The sequence below is a fragment of the Pleurodeles waltl genome, chromosome 11 (assembly GCF_031143425.1).
Source record: "Pleurodeles waltl isolate 20211129_DDA chromosome 11, aPleWal1.hap1.20221129, whole genome shotgun sequence".
In the NCBI taxonomy this organism is placed as follows: Eukaryota; Metazoa; Chordata; class Amphibia; order Caudata; family Salamandridae; genus Pleurodeles; species Pleurodeles waltl.
This window is the reverse complement of record NC_090450.1, coordinates 977,049,603-977,074,226: the sequence shown is the minus strand read 5'-3', so window position 1 is coordinate 977,074,226 and position 24,624 is coordinate 977,049,603. Positions and strand designations below refer to the sequence as shown.

Here is a 24,624-nt window from a genome sequence, read left to right as displayed (position 1 = left end):
AACCAGATGCAAAGCGTTAGTAAATTTGGGCCACAAGCGGGTTGTTAATAAGAACCCATAAAACCATGCAGTCGGCCCCTTTCCTGCTTAATCATGACACACGGATTCTGCTTGGTGGTCCCAGCTCGCGCATGTTTACTTATTGGTCTGAAAAAAGCAGGGACCATGAAACTATGAAAAATATGTGCAAATCGTGTTTTCAGATGTAGCATCCAAGTGTCTCCAAGGCAGGTGCTGGTACCTTTGCTGACAGTGACCAAACATAGATGCAATAACATGAAAAGAGGTACAACCTGTACCTCACAAACTCGAGTGTACTCATGTGCATTTTATTTGGTAAATTACCTTAGACAAAAATGAATGAATGCTTCAACCTACTACGTTCCTAACTCTTAGGTCATTGATTCAAAGAATAGGACACGTTGTAATACAGCTCGTTTATAAATGCTTTATTTGTCTTGACGTTTCAAATTAAAAGTCAAAATAAATATTTAATGTCCATTTCTTAGTATTACTTTTTATCCTTGAAATACATCTTAAAGTGATTTTTATTACTCTTTTGTTTGTAAACTTTGTTCTGATCCAAGACAGCAAACCAGTGTTTCAAGGTGAGACCCACTGCTAGCCATCATCAAATGCTTAAAGGCTTGTGCCATGGATGAAATCTCTAATTTAATAGGTACAGAGGAGACTTTGTGATCAGTAATAAAACGTGGACATCGCATGTTTTATCACAAATAACATTTTCTTCACCCTTTTTTTTGATTGCCGTGATATTAAATTTGTTTGGTAGGACTTGTTCTAATCAATTTCCAGGCTCACTTTACAGATATTTCTTTCCCACAAGCTTGTGAATGGTCCTGTGTGGAGGGGAGGTGGGGCTGCTAGCTGAGAGCATCTTAGTGTGAACATACAATTAATACTAGGAGTTGTCTCTAGTCTTACTGGTCCTTCACACAGGGTTTGTTACATGAGCCACTTGTTGGAAGGAGAATCATATCACAAGACGTGTGGGATAGTAGTTGAGTGGGGGTGGGGAGAGTGTACTTCCGGTAAATTGGATAACCATTCTTAAGAACATACCAACTTACTAGAGAAAGGAATCAGGAAATGGAACTCCTGTGTGCCATTTGACCATTCGATAGCCTAAGTTATTGGGGTGGTCCATTCTTTTCCGAGAAGTGTAATTGGCAGCGACGTTCCACTTGTGCAGTAATATCAGCCCATTTTCTCAGAAGCTTCCTCTGACCACTTTTTGCTCTGCCTCTGACAAAGAGGTGGGCAAAAACAATGAAAACAAGACATCCCATGGCCATTTAGGGTTCTCGATAGATGTTCTTGGCTAACAGCAACTGTCGTGTTCAATTACTGAGGTGAGGCTTCAGCAAGCCCATTGTCGACTCGTTATGTACTGTGAGGCTGAAACGTTGAACGGAGAGCGGGAGTCCTAACTGAAAGACTAACAGCGCAGTCCATTAGCAGTAAGTAATGGCACTCAGCTCTGTGAAGGCTCTTTCCAAGGGCACACGTGGTTTCCTCCATAGGTCATGCTGTCTCTTTCAGTGCCGCTTGCCTGTCCACGCTCTGTCTGCCCACACTTGACTTTGTCAAAGCCTTGGTACTTACCGTTTGCTCCACTGACTGTGATGAGAAAATGCAGAAGGTGTTATACCCAAATACAATATGTTGGGTGCCTAGCAACTTTGTGCCTGCAAACCTGTGAGACACAGGAGCGCATGGCATAGGGTGGGTAAATGTTTAGCCCACTGACTACCAACTTCATCAAAAGTAGTATTGCTGTCAGCAACTCTAAAATATGTGTGTATTTCTGTCTGTCTGTGTGTGTGCGGGGGTTGTGTTACTATTCTTGTGGGGACTTTGGTATGATAACACAGTCACTGTGTGGGGACTTGATTGCAGTGTGGGGACCTGAATCCAGGGCCCCACAAGGCAATGTTTTCTAAATTATATAAAATAACTTCAGGAATATTGGTGTCAATTTTTACAACTTTTTTAAAAATTGCCTTGTGGGGGCCTGTGTTTCATCATGTGTGTTTATATTTTTGCTCAGCTCTGCCCCTGTAGACAGGAGGCGGTACTGCAGGCTTAAACACACTTTGCATTTAAACACACATTGCTCACCAAAAACACATGCTAGCAACAGAAGGGGCAGATCTTCAAAAGGGAAAGCTGCATAACCCTGTATTTATCTGAATATTTTAGTGCAAATTAAACTTTTCTCCATTTATTAAAGTAACATTATATTTACATTAACTTATTGAATTTTTACTTTTTATATCTGATAATTATTAGAGGTTTTATAAACATTGCTGAAAGCATTTTGGTTCAGTTTTCAATCCCAGAATACTTCACTATTGGCGTTTGATCCTATTTGCATTTAAAGAAAGGTGGTGCACTGCATTGCAATACTATATACACTGATTTAATTGTTTGTTTTAAGTAAACTTACTGCAAAATGCACTCTTGCGTCCAAAATGGATGCAAGGATGCATTTTGGGCTAAGACAACAGTGCAAACAGAACACAAATAGCAGAATGAGCTGCTGTTCGCACTTGCTGAATCTGATATTGGGATAGGATTTTCTTTCCCAAATTACTTGTGTGGGCTTAATTGAGTAATGTTTGTTAATTCTGCATAAAAGAGTAACATAGAATTACCAAAATTACTTCAATAACACCAGTGTAATTAAAATTACTCACAGGCCTGGTATATATCACAGAAAGTGCTGCAGCGGTGCTAACTTTACTGGCAACCATTAGCAATATTTTAAAAGCTAAATATTAATAATGACGAATAACCAGCAATAACATGTCTACTGCTGTTCAGCTCCATGATTCCATTTGAGTCCATCAGGGCCATTAATCACCCATAGATTAACTTTGGGTCATTTTATTTTGGAGTGATCAATCTCCCATGAGCAAAACTCATGCAAAATGAGAATCCCACTTTTCACATAGCACAACCATTGGGAATGTTGGTGGACTACAAGAGCAAACAAGAAACCATTACTTGCGCCTACTCTCTAGTAGTAGGTATATAAGCCTTGTGGTACTCGGCCTAGTAATCCCAGGAAGCCAGTGACAGTTCCACAAGTATTCAACTGCACCTGTTGGTTGTGGGTAGACTCCATATAGCACTTTTCTTAGTGGTTTATTTGCAGGCACAATGAGTTGGACCTCTTTCGGTCTCGGATGTGCTCCCTATTTCTTGATGGCTTATCAGCACAATCAACTGGGTGTATCCTCTTTCTTCCCTGAGTGAACTCCCTATAGCATTCCCGTGTTCAGTGCCTCCAAAGAAATGGGTCATTTGATGCTACTTGGTAGACTTCAAAACCCTGGTTGTCCTAACTAATGTTCATCAAAGGTAGCCTCTACATTTGAGAGTGTCCAACCCAAAGTTGGAGAGTACCTGCATGCTTGACTGCATCTGTCCTCACACTCTCCCCTACACGCCATGCTTATGTGTAGCTACATCGGGCACTCTGTGCTGCCACCATATTGCTTCAAACCTCACAAATATCAAAACATGTTCCTCATAGGCCAATCTACAAACATGTTCCTCATAGGCCAATCTACAAACATGTTCCTCAAAGGCCAATCTACAAACAACATACTTTCAACCATTTACTTCTAAAGGTACAGAGAACACTGAAGTTGGAAAAAAAATGCTTACATAGGGTAATGGATAATTACCTGGGTCAGTAGCTTACTAAGGTAGTAACAGAGTTATTTAAAATTCTCTAAAAAATTAATTAAAAGTGGCTGTACACCTGGTGCAGTAAAACTTTCCACACCTAATGTCCCTGAAGATTATTTATGCAGTGGAGAATAGCTGCTGTGGTTTGACTCAGAATTCATAAAGCCTTTACATATGGCTGCTGTGGTTGCACTCACAATTCATAATGTGCTTACAAACCCCTGCTGTGGTTGCACTCACAATTCATAATGTGTTTACAAACTGCTGCTGTGGTTGCACTCACAATTCATAATGTGTTTACAAACTGCTGCTGTGGTTGCACTCACAATTCATAATGTGTTTACAAACTGCTGCTGTGGTTGCACTCACAATTCATAATGTGTTTACAAACTGCTGCTGTGGTTGCACTCACAATTCATAATGTGTTTACAAACCCCTGCTGTGGTTGCACTCACAATTCATAATGTGTTTACAAACCCCTGCTGTGGTTGCACTCACAATTCATAATGTGTTTACAAACCGCTGCTGTGGTTGCACTCACAATTCATAATGTGTTTACAAACTGCTGCTGTGGTTGCACTCACAATTCATAATGTGTTTACAAACTGCTGCTGTGGTTGCACTCACAATTCATAATGTGTTTACAAACTGCTGCTGTGGTTGCACTCACAATTCATAATGTGCTTACAAACCCCTGCTGTGGTTGCACTCACAATTCATAATGTGCTTACAAACCCCTGCTGTGGTTGCACTCACAATTCATAATGTGTTTACAAACTGCTGCTGTGGTTGCACTCACAATTCATAATGCGTTTACAGATATTGAAAGCCACTCTATGGCTACAGTGCCACGCTCAACACAGGTCTTCAGATATGGCCAGTAGGTCTTGGAAATCAGACATGATGGTCACCTACCAGCATTTCTTGATGCCCTGGTGCCCTGACCCATCAGGGCCTGGCCTTCTGCCGCGCCCAGCGGATGCTGGGTGTGGGATGTACGCGTAGGAGACAATCTGTGCTCAGTCCCAGGCCTAAGTGTCGAGTGGGCTCTGGGCTCTTGGCCAGACTTCCACCCAGTCCCCTTACCTCAGGGCCAGGTAAGGATTAAGGGTACGGTTTATGAGTCAGGCCCAGTGGGATCTTGGGATGGAACGTAGTCTTGTTCCAACACCTGAACCCGGTAGACACAGCCATTGCCTCTGCTCAGCAGCACCTGGACACAGGATTTTCTCTGTTGTCTGTGCCCTACACCCCGCATCCCTGCCTCTGATCTCCCCTTCTATGAATTTACACCCTGGTTCACAAACCTAAAGATTTGGTTGACAACCTGAAAAGAAAATGTTTCGGGAAAATCTTTTAATATTAACTTTTTTATTCAGGATAAAAGTCATTCTAACCCCAGAGGTATGTTGTGGCCCCCCTTAGATTTAAATGTGATCATCTTGCACCCACATGTGGCAAGGATTCTTACCCAAATCTGTTTGTGAACCAGCAAATCCAGTTTGTGAATCTAATAACTGCAAGCAGACGAACCTGGTCCTCTCTTCCCAGCTGGTTCACGGGCCAGGTGACTCTGTAGCCAAATGTTTTATCGTCTACTCTTTCCAGGGACAACAACTGTTTTCCATCCCACGAGTGTGAGTTCTTATTCCTTCGGATTCCTCCGGACAGTAGGGTGCCCTCCTCTAGCCCACATCGGTTCAGAAACATATTTTCAGAATGAGATTCGCGAACATAAAGAGGCGATGTGCGTCCATGAAATCGCAGATAGAAAATAGAAACATCCAAAAAGAATCAGCTTTTCACTTGATTTTATGACCTTCAAAAATTGTTCTGTGAACATTTTATTTTTAAAAAGTACATACAGATTTTCACCAAACAAAAACATGATTTCAAGTATGGTGAAGCCCTACATTTACTCCAAAGGTGCAATTTTGTGCCGCTGTAGTTACTGCAGACTTGAGCAAAAATTAATCTGGGTCCTGGAATGGGAAACTTAGATTTTGAAAGCCGTGATGCACGCTCACCCCAAGTTTGATCAATAGCTGCCACACTTTCCAACATCAAACTTTACGCGCTTGTATAGTTTTTGGGAAACTCACGTGCACATTATCCAAACGGACCTAAAGTTATTAGCGAAAACATTTACTCACTGCCTGTAGCCGTGTAAAGCAGTGTGTTACGTCCCCGCCTGTAGTGCATCAGGGTGCAACAAACTGCCTCCCAGAGAAAAGACACATCAAACAGGCACTTCTGATGGATATAATTCTAGAAAGTTCATCCTATGGGATACCAGTTACATATAAAAGCACACCGACGCGCACTTAGGGGGTTATTCTAACTTTGGAGGAGGTGTTAATCCGTCCCAAAAGTGATGGAAAAGTGACGGATTTACCACCAGCCGTATTACGAGTCCATTATATCCTATGGAACTCGTAATACGGCTGGTGGTATATCCGTCACTTTTCCGTCACTTTTGGGACGGATTAACACCTCCTCCAAAGTTAGAATAACCCCCTTAGTCATATACACACAGCCACAGTGTGATTGTTGATATTAAAATCAGTCGTGCTTTTTTCACATATCAGTGGATATCATTCAACACACATCCAGGACTGGGTTAGAAAAGTGCCCCAAGCATAAGTGTATGTATCAAATGTTTGCAAACCTGGAGCACTTCCCACAAAGGGAGCTCTCTGGCTAACTGAAGGACAGGCTTCCTGCATTGCTTAAGCTCCAGAAATGTCTCCCATATACTTGCCCCAGGTGTATGCATTTGTGCTCCACTGGTGCATGTTTGATGATTGTATTGAGAGAAGGGCCAGGCGGCAGCCTTACAGGCCTCCTTGTGAACTCAGGACACTTTAGTAACTATGAAGGGGCTACAGATGCTTGTGAAGTCTCTTCTATAACGAGGTTCACACCGGCGCACATTTTGTGCAGCTGCGATCACAAGGGGGCGTTGTCCCATGTAAACGAGGGAACGCTTTGCCTGTGTGCCTGTGCCATATTACAGACATGAAAACTGAGGTGTTGTGATGTGCAAAATTGTGATGGACCGGGATGAGGTCCTAGTAATCATCAGTGGCTGAGATTAATTCAAGCATTCTATCCATCACTGTTGTGTATAGTTTAATATCACAGATGTGGGCACAGAGGCAAAGCAGCTGATGGGTAGGGGTGCTGACTGTGCCCCACATACAGATGGCCCAGAGCCCCCTCAGGCTTCCCCTTGCACACAGGTGTAGTAAAGCGCCACACCCCTGTGCCAAAAGATGCTTTTACTGCTCTTTAAAGAGAAACCGATTCATACTGTGGCCCTGTCTTTCAACACTGCGGTCTCCTAAGCAGAGGTGCAAACTTTCAGTGCACCCCTATGCTGAGGGGAGTATGTATCAGTGCTTAATTTGTAACAAAAGAAGTGCCAGGGCCCTCGTCAGCAGGCCACAAGCTTATACCACCGATTGCCCCTGGCAATGACACTGCCAACACAACTACTAACCATCAGAGTCCTGCAAGTGAGACAATTCAGACTATTCAAGGCCCCCGAAGCTACAAGAATGTCTTGGGCGACAGGAAATAGTCATTTTTAATGAATATCTCTAAATTGGACAGACAGCGCCGCCATGTGGCAAACTGTCACAAGTGCCGGTGTTGACAATTAAGCGCTGGTGCCGAGCACTGGAAACCACTTCACAAATTAAGCACTGGTATGTATGCTTGTTTGCATATATTACATGGACATCAGACCAGCGTGCAGTGCTGGCACGTATTCCCCACCACTGTACCATCAGTCATATGGTGGTCCTTGGGACTGCATGAGGCAATCAGAGCATCTTAAAACATAGCAGGTGTTGGACTTAGGTGAGAGAGGAAGATGAAGGACAGGGGTTATGTGTGTCTGTTAAACGCATGAGGTCAGGCGAGAAGAGTGCCCAGATGCACATGGACATCCCTTGGCACTATGTGACCAGGGCCAATCATATTGCAGTAGTGTACCCCTGCCCAGTGCTTAATTTGTCAATAAAAAGGTGCCAGTGCCCAAAGCCCTCCTCTTAAACACGCGGCTGCTGCAATTAAATGTCTGAACACGGAATACTGAGAGAGCGTAATCCTGAAGCCATCTTGGGCCTCTTTAAGCCATATAAAGCCACTCGCTGCTCTTTCAGCTCACTCTTGCAGCTTTCTACTTTCTCTTTTTGTGACGCTTTTTCATTTTTCCCTTCCTCCGTCTTCCCCATATGTGTCTTTTGCTCGCAGCAAATGCTTGAGGCAGAAGAGTAAGCCCCGCCCCTCAAAAATAAGTGCCGGTGCTCAGCACCGGAAACAACAAGCACAAATTAAGCACTGCCCCTGCCTCAGCATTTACTCACTCTGTAAATTGAAACACTATCCGCCTATCCCATCAATTTTAAATATCGCATAAGTCAAAAACTCAATATATTGTAATACAAATATGTTGAGCCAAACATTTGGTATACAAACACATAGTCCATTGCATTTCTTTTTATTTATTTTATCAAAACATATCTTCTCATCTGAAAAATTGTCTCATGGATATCCATGATAATGCAAAAAGATTGCTAAAATTGTCATCTATTCACAAACAAATTTGCACTACTCACATATTAGTGATTGTTAATGTATATGGAATTAATAAACAGCTGTCGTTGTGCTCATACCTAAATTCAGGAGACAGAGCCATCATGTGGCAGACTGTCACAAACGCCAGTGCTGACATAAGTGCTGGTACTGAGCACCGGAAACCACCGTCTCAAATTAAGCACTTTAGAACGTCATTCATATTGGTTTTATCACCATGAAAAAAATCATGAAATAATCTGGTTCTCTGTATATATTATTTGGAAGTAATTTCCAGTCATCATTCATACAAAGGAAGTTAGAATAGATTGTAAGACTACAGTACACTAGAACACTTGGCAAAACCTTGCAGTGTTTGGTGGTGGTAAGGGGGAGAGGGGGAGTGGATCAGTGTGGGCTTGAGCGCCTTGAGACCTCACGGGTGATATGCAGCGCTCTACAAATTGCTGATTGATTGATTGATTGGCTTGTTTCTGCCTGGGTGCACTGTGGGCTTCCTTCCCCACCCACAATGCTGCAGGGGTCAGAATGGGGGCCAAGCTGTTATACCTCAACCACCCACCCCTAAAGTGCAGTCAGCGAAATGTCCGTCAGCAAAATAAACGCGGCAGGGAATTATCGGGTCTGAAGTTTGCAAACCCAAAAATTCCAGCCGGAAGAAGACTTGTTATTGCGGGTGGCGAAATTTTACCCTGGCTTTACGATCCGGGAGAAATTCTTCCCTCCTAAGCAGGCCCTGATAGATGTTAAGGTGCAGAGGTTCCTCCTCAAACTTATTTTCAAAACTTTGCAAGCTTTGCAAACCATTGTGAAGTTTAAAGTGTGAGCACAAAGAAAAAAAAAGTAGATCATGCAGTATGTAATGTCTCCAAAAACCCGCTTTCGGTGTGACACATATTATGCAAAAAGTGTTTTTTTGGTAACTCCCTTTGCCTTGCAAGAATTCGCCTGCATAGATGGCATTTTGTAATGTTTAGAAAACTTGGATGGAAAAGGGATGGAATGCAAAACTGCCTTTCTTTGCAAAACTTTGCTGACGAAATTTACATTTTTCTCACCCCTGTTTAGAATCTCACAATGCACGTTTCATGTACAACTTACCTTAACAATGCAAACCGTTTTAAATTCAGCAGGCATTACATGTTACCAATAATGGTGAAATTGCATTGTATGCACTCTTCTGTGTGCAGCAGACTGAGGTGAATGTTCTTGGTCCCTCCCTCCTGTTCCTTTCAATTCTAACACTCCTTGGTATTTTGGTATATTTTGGGGCTGTGACTAATTGTGTACTGCTCACAGAAATAGCTGTGAACTCTTTCGCCTTGTAAAAAAAGAGTAGTTAGATTTTATGAAAATCTGTGCTTAACTACATGCTAATGTTAGAACACACAATAGAGAAAATCTCATGAAGTTTTTTGTCAAACTGTGACAGCCAATTATTCAGGACTCCTGAAAAGCGGTTGGGAAGGTGCGATCCCAAACCCACCATTTACATATAGCTCTCTTCCAAATTAAGAGAACTGTGCGAGTACTTATAGCTCTCAATGCAAAGTACCTGTTTGCATATGGAAACATTCCACATACAAAGAATATTTTTAAAAGTACGTCTTTTCAAGCCTTTAGTAGTAATTTTTTGCCACCACTAAGTGGCACCCTAAGTCTGTCTTATTCAAAGCGAATCACTTCCTACTGCTGCGCTCGCCACATTTTCAATGCTATAGCCAATAGTTTTGGAAACAATGTTTTTGTTCTTAATTAGTCATTTGAAAGCCTTTTAAACAAGCAATGAAAATCTGGCCCTCCAATTGCAAATGGTACCAATAGTAAACCATGTTGATTGGACGGTCTAATACATTTGGAACGCAGGCTAGTTGTTATGGAGTGGGATGCCCAACACTGTAGGTCCAGGCCACACGAGTATCAGGTCCAGGCTCATTTGATGGCAAGGCTTGGAATGACTGGGAAGAAGGTCTTGGTCCCACTGACTCATAAGGGTTCAGCCTTCAGTCCACTGTAAGGACAGGTCTAGAGTTTTTTTTGAGTTTACGAGTTGCAATGTAATACTATTGTGCAATTTTTATAACTTCAGACCACTTTGCCTGCATTTAAATTGCCAGGAAAAAAACATTCTTACTGAATAAATATGCTACAAAAAATTCGCTTTGCAGTTTTTTTTTCTCCCAAAAAATCTATGTTTGTGTGATTTTTCACTAATATTTATTTTTAAAAGTCTTTAACTAGAAGAACTAAACAACTTACAAAGTGTAACTACATCAGCTTCACACAACCATATTCACAGGTGAGCAAAGACAACACATCTCTAGGTGAAAGACCAGAGCCTGACTGGGTTAAATTGGTGCAAGCCCCATTTGGTGAGAGGGCTTGACTCTTTGAATGTAGTGAGTAGGAGATAGTGGGTGGATTCCTGTGTGTCGATTAGATAGGTCCAGATCCCACTGTTGGAAAGACTAGGCTTATTGGATGGCACATCGAAGAGTTATTAACTGGAAGGACCTGGCCTTGGGATGAAGGTCCAGACCTCACCAGTCTCTAGAGAAGCCCCTTCCCTGGCAAGCCTTAGAGCTATTGTGCGGAAAGACCTGGCCATGTTGTGTTACGTACGTCCAAGGTACACTGGTGGCCACCTCCAGGCTGTAGTTGGTGAGCTTTAGAGTTACTGGGGGGAAAGCCATGACTCTGCTCACGATGTAGGGCCAGACCCCAGAGTTAGCTAGTCTAAGCTCCTAGAAAGAAAGACCTAGAGATGCTGAGTGGAAATACTTGGTCAGATTAGTTCAGGGACACTGTTGGACCCTCTACGGTATTTAGCTAGCAAAATTAGGAGATACCATGTGTAATGCCAGATGCTTTCTGGGCAACATAGGTCCAAGTTCTACTGATGGCAATCCTAGACCAATTGTATGTCACAGTCTGAAGTTACAGGATGGCGACTGAACTGTGCTACACTGGTTTAGTGTATTAGCACTCACTAAATTAACTAGCTGGAAATAATAGGGTTTACTAGGTGGAAGCTTTAATGCATGATGTTCGATATAGGCTTAACTCTCACTGGTGGCATGTCTCGCCTCATTGGATAGCATTTCTAGGATTTACTGAGTGGAAGTCCTTGGATCTGCTGTGGCCGTATGCCTAGATTCTATTGGCGGGAATTAGAGCTATTGGGTAGAAAGCCAGGACCATGTAAGCCCAGTCACCACTAGCAGACACTCAAGGGTCATTAGCTTTCAAAGCTAGGAGTTACTGGGTGGATGCCATGGCAATGATGGCTAACCATGTCCCACTGGTGGCAATGCTAGGCTCACTGAATGGCACGACGTGGAGCTGTAAGATGGAAAACCACGGCCATTTAAGTCCAGGTGCCACTAATGCACACTCTGAGCTCCTGAGATGACAAGGCAAGAAAGTATGGAGTCGCTGTTCATAGGCCTAGTGAGCAACAGATTCGAGTACTACTGGTGGCAAGTCTTGACTCAATCGATGACACAGCAAGGAGTTACAGATGTTCAGCTCTGCTCCTCCGGGCTAGATAGCTCCATTACTCTTGGGCGGCTTCATACATCCAGGATTCCAATATTGTTGAATTTATTATGTCTTTGTTTGTGCCACCTCCCTCTTTGCTTCTTTTTCCCTTTCCTTCTGGGCTACATTCTCAGTACAGTGAGAGTTGATATGTTCTTGAAAGTAGCATCTCCCTGCTGACATAATATTCATTTTTTTCCTCTTAGGACTCCCGCGATGATTGGCTGTTCCTTCATAGTGGACAGGCAATACTTTGGGGACATTGGTCTGCTTGACCCAGGCATGGAGGTGTATGGGGGAGAGAACATTGAGCTGGGCATGAGGGTAAGTGGTACATTCATAATGGGATGAAATTGAAACTGGTGAGGGCATCTGTCACTTTATAGAACTGACATGTGTAACGGATGGATGCATGGATACCTTAGCTAGACAGAATCCAAAATTATTTCTAAATATTTTTCATTTTTTGCATAGGTATGATGTATAAGTGCATAGTCTAAGATCCTGCACATTGTCCTGCCAATGTGCCCTTTGTCCCTGGAATAGAGCTGCCGTTTAATTGAGAGCATCACTCCAGGCCCATCTTTGCTTGTCTTTGACCCCTCAGCTGAGGCTTTCATTTGAACTGTGTAGGCTGGTGTCACAATGTGATATGTATATGTATATATGACAAATGAGCGTAGACTTCCCAATATCCTCTGACCGGTTATGGCGACTCGGCCGGCCCTATACATTTCTCTCCGTAGTTCTTAGAGATTATAAGGACAGTCGCAGACGCACTTTGAGTGCTATGTGTGGTTTATTAAACAGCTCCTTCTCAATGGGTTTTGGCTGTAGCCTTTCCTAGGGGTCTAAAGTGTTATAATTCAAAGAACATACATATGCAGTACAATCGCCATGGAAAAAGGACATCAATCCTGCCCTCAATGTGCAACAAAACAATGTCAGCCATCTTTGAATGGAGTGTTTGGGATTGGGAGAGCAGTATGTCTTCCCTTTAAGGCAAAGCAATGCTCATGATTTGGTATGAAGGCCTCATATTGTCAGTTCTGCAATCTATTGCATATTTTCTCTCAAGATAAAATACACCTAACATCAATTAAACTACTCTAACCTGCATTAGGTCCTATTGCACAGAATTATTTTTTCATCATGGTTTGTAAAAAAATGTTATCATAGTGACATCTGAAAATTCACATATTCAAATGTTATCAAAAATAATAAACATAATAAATGCATTGGGAATTGACAACCTCATGTCTCATTAACCGAGGTACCACCACCTGGAAGTAATGACAGATCGTAATATGAATATCAACCCACCCCCATGGGCAAATGCTGTAAAACCTTATTTTGCCCCAGTGGGCCAATTTTAGGGTTGTGTGAAATACCAATACGATTATATTTCACAAACAAAACTGTGTACTGAGTTCAAAACCATATCCAATTAATGTCTTAGCTCAAAACAGCTCCGAGGTCTGACGTGCAGTAACCACCAGGTGTACCTGAAAGGAAACAAAAACAGTGAAAACATTAAAAAGGGCAATGATAGAACCACTCCAGAATGAGCTAAGAGACTATTACATAAAAAATTCGGCCAGTCTCCCAGATGTACATAGATACATGTATGTTCCATGAATCATACCACTTCGACCCACGAGAAAGGCTACGGCAGAAACGCGTCTGGTGGGAGCTGTTTAATAAGCCGCATGTAGCGCTCGGAGTGTGTCTGCGACTGTTCTCTTTATTACAAAGATCTGCTGAGAGGCGTATTTGTATATATATGTGTATATATGTATATATATGTACAGGGTTGAGCTGTAAACGAAGTTAACTGAGCCTGAATAAATGAATTTTGTGAAACAAGAGATCCCGGAGTGCGGTCGTTCGTGAAGTATTTCATGAATGTTGTTGATATATATATATATATATATATATATGTATATGTAGAGTACTTGTGCAGTGCGATCCAGTCATAAAGCAACTGCGTGCTGTGCATGAAGGGTGCAAATCACTGTTATAGGGTAAATGCATGAAGACAGTTCTTCTGTCTAGTTCTAGGGGTTAAAGGGATGTTGTTCTTGATTCTTGAAGGGGCGGGGTTTCAATCACTTCCTGAAGTCGAGGAGTGAGAGCTGCTGGTTTTTAGATCATGTGCGCAAGCGCTTTGACCTGTTGTAAGTATTGTGGGCTTTTAATCACGCCCACCGCACACGCCCATCACTTTCACTTGTTCGTGGGCTTGCCTTTCGAAAATCCCTTATCATCATTTATGTTTGTCCCTCCTTGGGGTGGTTTTGTTGCCACCTTGCAATCTGCCCCAGTTACATGGATAATTGCACGATTGCCGATACGTTTGACTGCAAGCAAACTTCTTTTTCCTTGTGTGTCTCTCCTTTGCACTCATGCTCGTGGTGGGCGTGGCACTTTGAAACGGCTCGCTTATGTCAACTGTTTTACTTTTCATTTTCAATGTATGTGGCAAGAAAAGTCCAGTTAGGAATTTACAATGCCAATACCTCTAATTCGAGCAAATGTGAGAACATTACATTGTAAATGCTTGTTGTGTTTGCATGCGTGCCCGCTATGAAGAGGACTGAGGCCGCCAGACCCATTTGGCTCAATTCCTAGAAAAGACACAGAGTGGTGATGGCTTCTACGCACCAGTGACCTCAATCAGTGACCATGAGGTCAGAGATCTGAAGGTGTGACAACACCTTGAGTCACCCAACCCAGCTCTTGCTTGACAGCTGTCTTCATCAGCCCCTACAATGGTGTTGTAGAACCTACTTTTTAGGGATACTCTTGTAACATTTAGAATGAAAAATATTCATTTCTAAGGGTTGGGGGTCTGTATACACTGGGTCAACAGAAGTAGACTTCACTTTAGTCAATGCAATTTTATACCTGCATTTAAATCAACTGACGAGTTCTAAATATCACTTTGCAATTCTAGCTTTTGCATGTATGGAGTGTGAAATTTCTTTGCCACCAATGCTATCGAAATAATCAGACTCCTAAACTGACAACAGTCTAACCTGAAAACATGTTAATAAATGCCTGCCCGGACTCCATTGTTCAAGGGAGAGAAGGTTTAAAATCCTATGGGCTCTTAGGGTCGTGCATGTGTCTCTCTTGCGAGGCACTGTTGTTAACAAAAAAAGGGCTTGTAGCCCGCCTGTTGCTTACCATTTTTGGCTTGCATGGCACTCTTCTCCATAGCCTTGTTATTGGTCACTAAAAGCCACGCATCATTGCCATTCCTTTCTGTGAAGCTGGGACCAAGCACTGATTAATTCAAGTTAATTGGTGCCCGTCCACTGCGACTGATGTACTATCTTGTTCTTTTTAACTTTTAGTGACATGCAAAGTTTTATTTTTAATAGTTGACTTATTTTATTTTGCAAGTCTTCTTTTCTCTTTTTGCACTCATGTTTTGTTTTGTGTTGGCTCTTGCTTGCTGTTCTCAAAAGATGACAATTATCTTGTTCTAGATATTGCAAAGCATCATTGTTTCTTTCTTATTTGTAATATCTGAAATTGTGCTTCTACACTTAATCATGCAGTACACCCTTATCCACCCCACTTCAATCCAATCCACTCCACTCCAATCCACGCTAATCTACCCAACCTCACCCCACAACAATCCACCCCACTCAATCAAATCCATCTCACCCCAATTCAGTCCACTGCACTCCACCCCATTCCACCCCTCTCCAAACCAATCCACCACAATCCATCCCATTCCAAAACAATCTGCCCCAATCCAGTCTGCCTCACTCCAATCTGCCCCACTTCAATCCAAAACAATTTGCCCCACTCCAGTCCAAAACAAACTGCACCAATCCATTCCAAAGAAATCTGCCCCACTCCAATCTAAAACAACCCACCCCACTCCAATCCAAAACAATCTGCCCCACTCCAATCGAAAACAATCCACCCCACTCCAATCTGCCCCACTCCAATCCAAAACAATCTGCTCCAATCCAAAACAATCTATCAACCTCAATCTGCCCTACTCAACCCAAAGCAATCTGCCGACTTCAATCCAAAACAGTCTGCCCCATTCCAATATTCCCAGTTTATATCCAAAATAATCCGCCGCACTCCAATCCAAACAATCTGCCCCACTCCAATCCCGAACAATCTGCCCCACTCCAATCCGAAACAATCTGTACCACTCCAATCTGCCCCACTTATATCCAAAACAATCTGCCCCACTCCAATCCAAAACAATCTGCCCCAAACCAATTGGCCCCAATCCAATCCAAAACAATTCACCCCACTCCAAACTGCCTCACTCCAGTCCAAAACAATCTGCCCCACTCCAATCTGTGCTGCCCCATTCCAATCCAAAAAAATCTTCCCCACTACAATCTACCCCACTCAAATCCAATATAATCTGCCCCACTCCAATCCAAAACAATCTGCACCACCCCAATCTTCCCCACACCAATCCAAAACAATCAGACCCACTACAATCAGCCCCACTGCATTCCACCTCACTTCAGTTTGCCCCTCTTCAATCCACCCCACTTCCATCCACCCCATTCCAATCCAATCCACTTCACTTCACCTCAATTCACCCCAATCCAATCCACCCCACTCCATCCCAATTCACCCCACTCCAATCCACCACAATCCACCACCCACACCAATTTAGTCCACCCCAATCCACCTCAATCCAATTTACCACACTCAAAGCCAGTCCGCCTCACTCCAATATAATCCAATCCACCCCACCCCTACCCACTCTACCACAATCCGCCCCACTCCAGTCCAATCCACTCCACACCAGTCCAACCCACCCCACTCTAATCCACCCCATTCCAATCCAAACCACCCCACTACAATCCAGTTCAACCCGTTCCAATCCAACCCACCCCATCCAATCCAACCCAATCCACCCTCTCAAATCCATTCCACCCCATTCCAATCCAATCCGCCTCACTACAATCCAATAAACTGCAAGCCAATCCACCACACCGCACCCCAATCCAACCCCCCACCCTACTCCAATAATCCCACCCACTCTGAACCACCTTAATCCACCCCACTCCAATCCACTGCACACCAATCCAATTCACCCCAACCCACTCCAGTCATTCCTGCTCCACTCCAATCGAATCCACCACAATCAACCCCACTCATATCCAATCCAGCTCAATCCACCTCAATCAAATCCACCCGACCCCAAAAAATCCACCACACTTCAAAATATCTACCCCACTTAAAAATTATCACAAAAATATCCATCCCACATCACACTCTGATCTACCCTACTATAATCCATCCCACTCCAATCCGCCCCACCCCAAACCAATCCACCCCACCCCAATCCTCCCCAATAGAATCCAGCCCAATCCAATCTACCCCACTCTTTCCAATCCACCCCACCCCACTCACTCCAATCCACCCCACTGTAATCCAATCCACTCCACTCCAACCCACCCCACCCCAACCCACTCCAATCTAATCCACCCTACTCCCTTCCACTGCACTCCATTCTACCCAACTTAATTTCATCCCATTTCATTCCACCCCACTATAGTTTACCCTAATCTAGTCCGCCCCTCTCCAGTTCACCCCACTCAATCCAGTCCACCCCATCTAATCCACTCCTACTCAATCCAGTTCACCCCACTCCAATCCAGTCCACCCACCTCAATGCAACCCACTCCAATCCACCCCACTCCATTCCAATCCACCTGAATCCAACCCTCCCCACCCCAATCCAATCCACCCCACCCTACTCCAATTCACTGTAATCCAATCTACTGCAATCCATCCCACTCCAATCCAATCCACCAGCCCACCCCACTCAAATCCAATCGACTTCACCCCACTCCAATCTAGCCTACTTTAATCCACCCCACCACAATTCAATCCACCCCACTCCAGGTCAGTCCACCTCCCACTCTAGCCCAATAAATCCAATGCATCCTACCCCAATCCACCTCACTCCAATCCACCATACTCTAAAGTTCAGTCCAATCCACCCCACCCCACTCCAGTCCAATCCACTCCAGTCCAATCCAATCCACTCCAGTCCAATCCAATCCACCCCACCCTAGTCCAATTCACTGTAATCCAATCTACTCCAGTCCACCCCACTCCAATCCAATCCACCAGCCCACCCCACTCAAATCCAAATCCACTTCACCCCACTCCAATCTAGCCTACTTAAATCCATTCCACCCCACCGTAATTCAATCCACCCCACTCCAGGTCAGTCCACCTCCCACTCTAGCCCAATAAATCCAATACATCCTACCCCAATCCACCTCACTCCAATCCAATCCACCACACTCTAAAATTCAGTCCAATCCACTCCACCCCACTCCAGTCCAATCCACTCCAGTCCAATCCAATCCACTCCACTCCACTCCAGTCCAATCCATTCCACCCCACCCAACCGCAATCCAATTCACCCCACCCCAGTCCTATCACTCCAATTCAATCCACCCACTCCAATCCAATCTAATCCATCCCACAACAATCCATCCCAACCAAATCCACCTCACTCCTTTCAGTCCTTCCCACTCCAATCCACTTGATCCAGTCCACCCACTCCAATTCACCCGATTCCACGTAATCCACCTCACTCTACCACAATCCAATCCATGCAACTCTACTCCAGTCCAATCCACCACACTATCTCAATCCAGTCCAACCCACTCCACCCTATTCCACCCGTTATCACTCTACACCACTCCACTCTATAACCCCGCACTCTATGACACTCTCTGCCACTGAACTACTGAACTCTACTTCCCTCTACTCAACTCTACGACTCTCTACTCCCCCTTCTCTATGGCACTCTTCTCCAACAAATCTACTCTATGACACTCTACTCCCACTCTCCACTCTACGTCAATCCACCCCACTAACTTTTAGCCATGCTGAACAGCAGCCACACTGGTCTACAACATAGCAAAACCACATTCCCAAAGCCAATGTTTTTTTTTTTATAGGTGGGGCCTATTGGCTTTGCCAATGCTTGTTTGATTAGGGCGTGAGCTCTTCTGATTACTGGGGTTCAGAACCAGCTTCTCTGTAGGTGTCTTTTTCCTCAATTGAATGGATCTGGAAGGATCAACCTGCCCTATGCATGCCTGAAAGAAAAGATAGGACGTGTACAATCAAGTAACGCAACAGCGCTGTAGGTAAGCTTGGGATGTAATTCCAAGTTGATTGTGACATCACAGAGGCACAAACAGAAGTTTGTAGTGAGGATTCTCATGTGTTATGACATCACACAATAATCCAGCTGGGTGTATCCAGTTGGACATAGTTTCGCTGGTGGGAATGCGACCCTCCCCACTGAGCAGTGTTTTATAGAGAGTGTTTTTAAGTTTTTGATCAGTCTTCTGTGTATATAAATATGCTGTTGATAATAGTGGGGTGGTTTTTACCCTTTGTACTTCTGTGAACCCCCACTTAATCATTACTGAAACCCATTAATCCCCACGGAATCATTATTGGAATCCGGGGAACCCTAATTAGCCATTAATAGAGGCCTGCAACCCCTAATGAGTCATCACTGTATGCTGGGGACCCCTGGCTAAGAATTTTCAATGATTTGAGCCTCAAAACAATACACTAAAAATACAAAAACAAGCATTGATGAAACAAATACATAAATGATGAAACATTCACAAACAAATAAAAAAAAAGAATGGGAAGGTTAGAGCTTTTCTAAATTCACTTGAGGTCGCTCATCTTTCATACAATATTCTGTTTGATGCACTTGCACCGCTTCCGGGAATCAGTCTAAAGATACTAACTTAATTTTTAGTCTCCAATTCCAATTTCCTTCACATTTACAGAACATTTTAAAATGTTCATTTTTACATTCTGCTTCTTCATCTATATATACTTTATTAATTTGTTAGGATTATGTGTTTTTCTTTGCAGTTGCCAACCCACTGAGTGGACCACAGGTTAAGAACCACTGGCATAGTATGAGAATAATTATTGTTGTTCTCCGGGGAGACTAGTGGGCTCTTTTGTCCCTCCCCTCGGGGGCTTGGTCAAGACACTTCCTAAAGTGAACCGCCCGACAGCCGCGGACACACGGGAATACATAACTGTGAACCGCCCGACAGCTGCGCACACACGGGAATACATAACTATCTAGAAATGCTGGGACCGCTGCCTGCAGAAGATGCACACAAGAGTCCCTTATTCCCCAGACTTGACGCTTAAGATGGTGGCACTGTTCCCACATGGGGGTAACTGGACTGGGCTGCAGGCATGGATGGCGGTAGGCGCTACCACAGCGGGAGACCTTTCCCGTGACTCCACCTTCCTCCCGTTTGAAGATTTTTGTTAGTGTTTGGATGGATCGATCACAGTGACCTTCCAGAGGCACTGGAGGTCGGGTGGCTTGAAACCCAAGGAACACCTTTGCTGTCGTTATGCAGTGTTATTCGATGGTACTTTCAAAGCTGTTACTTGCTTATACCGCTCGCTGCAGGCCGACTCTCTCCGCCCCTTGGAAGCACTTACAACTTGCTGGGAAACAGATATCAGAACTCAGATCTTGGAAAAGGCTTGGGAAGCTATCCTAGAACGCATCCCCGAGGTGTCTAGGAATGTGAGATTTAAATTGATCAGTTTCTATATTCTGCATAGAGCGTACCTCTCCCCAGACAGAATTAACCACTTTTTTGCTGTGTCTGACGCCGCTTGTCCTAGATATAAAGCGGGAGGAGCCGACTTCTTCCATATGGTATGGGCTTGTACTCACCTTACGTCATACTAGGCAGGCGTTACCCAAGACTTGACAAAACTAGTCGACAGAGAGGTTCCTGTAGCACCAGTGCACTGCCCACTACACTGCTTTCGCCACACTTCCAAAACTAGAGTGACCAGTAAATTCCAAGATTTGGGCCTAATCCTAGCTAATCATGAGCTTACTCAACATTGGAAGGACCCTCGAGGCCCGAGCCTTTTAGCATGGTGCAGGGAATTAGAGAGATGGGCTGTTGTGGAGGGTACCTTTCTTCTACGGGCATGGCCGGATGGATACAGCCCAGGCCTGGGGAATTATAGTTGACAGTCTGAATAACCCAGAGGTTTCTTCACAGGGGAGGTCATCAACAGCCTGTCCTGGCCGAGGAGCTACACCCCCGTTATCACCAACTGCTGATGCATATGTAGTCGTAGGTAGCACCTAGAATTGCCCTGTTAGATCTTCCCTAGCTATTCATATGACTGGTCGGACTTGCAGTAGACCTCGCTGCTCTAGGAGACATTAAACTTAAGCAAACTTACTAGTGGACACAATGCTTCCGCTGACTCAGCGGGAGGGTAGAGAGGGAGATGGGGGTTGAAGTATGGCAGATGTACTGCAATTATTTCTATAGTGAAACAACTATATGGAAGGATGTCTTCCCATACTTGATGCTGTCCTGCTGCATTGATAGATAAAAACCAATAAAGTCTGTTTCCAAAAACAAAAATAATAATTATTGTTGTATGAATAATAGTGTATCATATGCAAATCAATGAACACTTCAATGATCATTATGGGTTGATAATATGATGAGGAATTACTCACAGGCATAGTAGGATAAAGTGAAAAAGGCGCCCAAAGTCAGTAAGGAGAAAGCATACTGTTTAACAGTACTTTACAGTGTAATAGCAACTTTATGCAGGTAACTTTGGGAACTACTTTCTAGACCATGGATACTCACAAACATTTTCCCAAGGGCCTAAATATTTGGTCTGTGATGTGACAGACCGCAGCATTGATGTCGGCAGGGTAGCGGTGGTCGGGCGGGGATGAGGGGATGTTGCAGTTTTACTTCACTTTCACTCCTTTTTCTTCATTATTATCACATATAAGAGGACCTCGAAATACATGACTTCAGTATGTGCACTGTACACAATCTTCTCTTGTTTTTGATTTAATGAGCTATACTGTTCTTTCTCTATAATAAGATCACAGGCCACTCAGAGGGTGTGCATAAGAACTGAGCTGTCTCTTAGTTTACGATTGGCATTGTGGTCAGGCTAGGGGGAAGGATTAAAGTTTCTAAATTGACGTTTGAAAACTATCACTTTAAAAGAAATTCTCAGTGCACTGATATAATCTAATAAACCAAGGAGAAACATTTCTGCATGGTAATGAAATACACATTTTGGATTTTAAAGAAACTTTATCATATTTTTACATTTTGGCTGCAATATGTCTTTATAAGTGAATGCGTTCTTTAAGTTAAGCAGTGCAGGATCCCCTAGTTACATCCTTTCCTTAACTTCAATTAACCTTTAAAAAATGCTTGCCTGTTTGCTTCACATATACTGATAGTGACGAGTCCAGTAAACAGCAGCCCAGAGCTATTGTGGACCAGGGGGCCGCAGGTAAAGGTCAGAAGGGACCTCATGTGGCCTCCGGGCCTACTTTGAGTATCACTGTTCTAGACCAATGCCAACATGTTCCTACCTGTTAATGTAATCTGCTTTGATGGCCTTCTTCAGGACAACAGACAGTACAAAACTGTTTAAATTGCAATATCTACTTTAAATGTGATGAATGTCTTTGAGAGTGACCTTCCAAATGCAGTTCCTGGGAAGACACAAAATGGGTAATTGTAACAAATGTTTCTCAGCGGTGAGGGTGCTTGTTTGGGTTTGCTTCTACATGTTTCGGTTCATGAATTCTTAGTACAGGAAGGGTATGTTGGGATCTGTTTCTTCTGTGCCTGGTGCTGCCCGTCTATGTATATTAGTATTATATGGAATGTCAGGGATGTCATTGTGTGAATTTGAAGAGGAGACAATGTCTGAACATGATGCTATCCAGCTTCTGATGTGGCATCTAGACATACACATGTCTTTTATAATTTAGTACTTTTAAGGGAGGATACCTTTGTGACACACCAGAGTCAAGCATGTTTGTGCGACTTTGCGGTCCTATAGAAACTATACGTCAATATAACAGAACTATGGGTCTCTTTACCTTTTTTAGTGGGAGGTGAGCACTCTCCACTAGAGGCAGGGTGCACATTTAAAATCCATAGGCGCTGCTTATGCTAATTGAAAGAAAAAAGTGTCAGGCTGCCTTTACACAAGGAAAACATTCGTATTCCAGTGTCCAATGGGTGCACAAGAATTAGGGGTGGGACAGGGAGTGCCCTCCTTCATGACAGTTGTGTCATCAGAATGTGGACTTGGGTTATGACATCACATAATCAAGGGTCCGGTGCTTGGTGCTTAGAGAAAAGGAGCATCGCCTGCATTATGACGTCACACAATCATTGGTTCAGGGAAGGGGAAAATCCTAACCAGTTTGACCAGTGAATTTGTATCATTTAATGCACTGAGGGGAGTGAACATTAATTGGGAAAGAATAGTTTGGAAAGTAAGTCATCGAATGTGGAAACAGATGCAGATAGAGTAAAGTAAGTTGCATTAAAACAGCATGTACACACATAAACACATGAACAATCTCATGAAATACTATACCCTCTGGTCTCAGACCAGGCAGCCTCAATGTTCACTTGTGCCATGAAATAAAACACTGCAGATGTCTTACTTCAGCTGTTAAACACCGTCTCTTAGAACTTACGTGACCAACTCGATGGTGCTCAGTGCTTAATTTGTGCTTGTTGTTTCCGGTGCTGAGCACCGGCACTTATTTTTAAGGGCCGGTGCTTAGTTTTCTGCCCCAAGCATTTGCTGCGAGCAAAAGATACATTTGGGAAAGACGGAGGAAGAGAAAAACGAAAAAGCGTCACAGTGATAGAAAGTAGAAAGCTGCAGGGGTAAACTGAAGGGGCAAGGAGTGGTTGTAAATGGATTGACGAGGCCCGAGATGGCTTCAGGATTACGCTGCCTCAATATTCCGCGTTCGCACAGTTAATTGCAGCAGCCGCGTGTTTAAAATGAGGACTTTGGGCACCTGCACCTTTTAATTTACAAATTAAGCACTGCTGGTACTCACTTTACTCACGCTAGGAGAGTGAAATGCTGTCTCTGTGATGCTTCTGCAAGGGGCACTCAACCTACCGAGTTATTTTACTAACGTGGGCCACCTCAGTCTTCAGATTAATGAGAAACCCTCTCCCCTGTCCTTCTTGAGATAGTTCGTTGTCTTAAATTGTGGATGCTTCAGGCTGGTGCAAACACAGGCGCCTCAAAGTAAATGCCCACCTTCGGTGCGCTGCGGAGATCAGGCACTGAGGACTTGGCTGCATCAAATGAAATGGAATGTCTTCCCAGGGGTGGGTTGTTGAAGCTACTTCCAAAAGTGCTAGATTGCAAATCACTGGTTTCTTGGCAACAAACAAAGCATTCGTGCTTCTTTCTGAATTACAAGTTATCTAGAACGCATTACAGATAATTGCACTCTACTCCAACCTGATTATATCATTCCCCGAGAACTCTTAAGAGAAGTATTGTGTCACGTCACTCAATGTTGTATAAAACAATGCTGCAAATCTTTGTGGAAGGAAAACCTTTATAAAACCCTAGATTATTATTTTAATTCAGAACGTAATATTTAGCTAACACTACGCTAACTAACCGATGCACCAAGTGGCATGATGTAATTCTCCAATCCCTTTGTTGTTAAATATTGCTAACATGCTTACAAGGAGTGTCAGATCCATGCCAGATTTTCCAGGTAACAACGTGACATAATCTTACCATGGTTCGATCTAAATTAGAAAAATGTATAAAGTCAATGAGTATTCTGCAGGTCTGGTACAATTGTTCCCTTTAAAGTATTGGTGTATGTTGTAACTGTCTGAA

General features: G+C 43.5%; 1 protein-coding gene across 1 annotated transcript in view; it reads left to right on the top strand.

The window, feature by feature from the left end:
* Positions 1 to 24,624, top strand: part of GALNT9 (polypeptide N-acetylgalactosaminyltransferase 9) — a 665,915-nt gene that overhangs the window by 412,652 nt on the left and 228,639 nt on the right. The window contains exon 6 of the mRNA XM_069215248.1: positions 12,069 to 12,186. Coding sequence (XP_069071349.1) covers positions 12,069 to 12,186 — 118 coding nt within the window. The remainder of the gene's footprint in view (positions 1 to 12,068; positions 12,187 to 24,624) is intronic.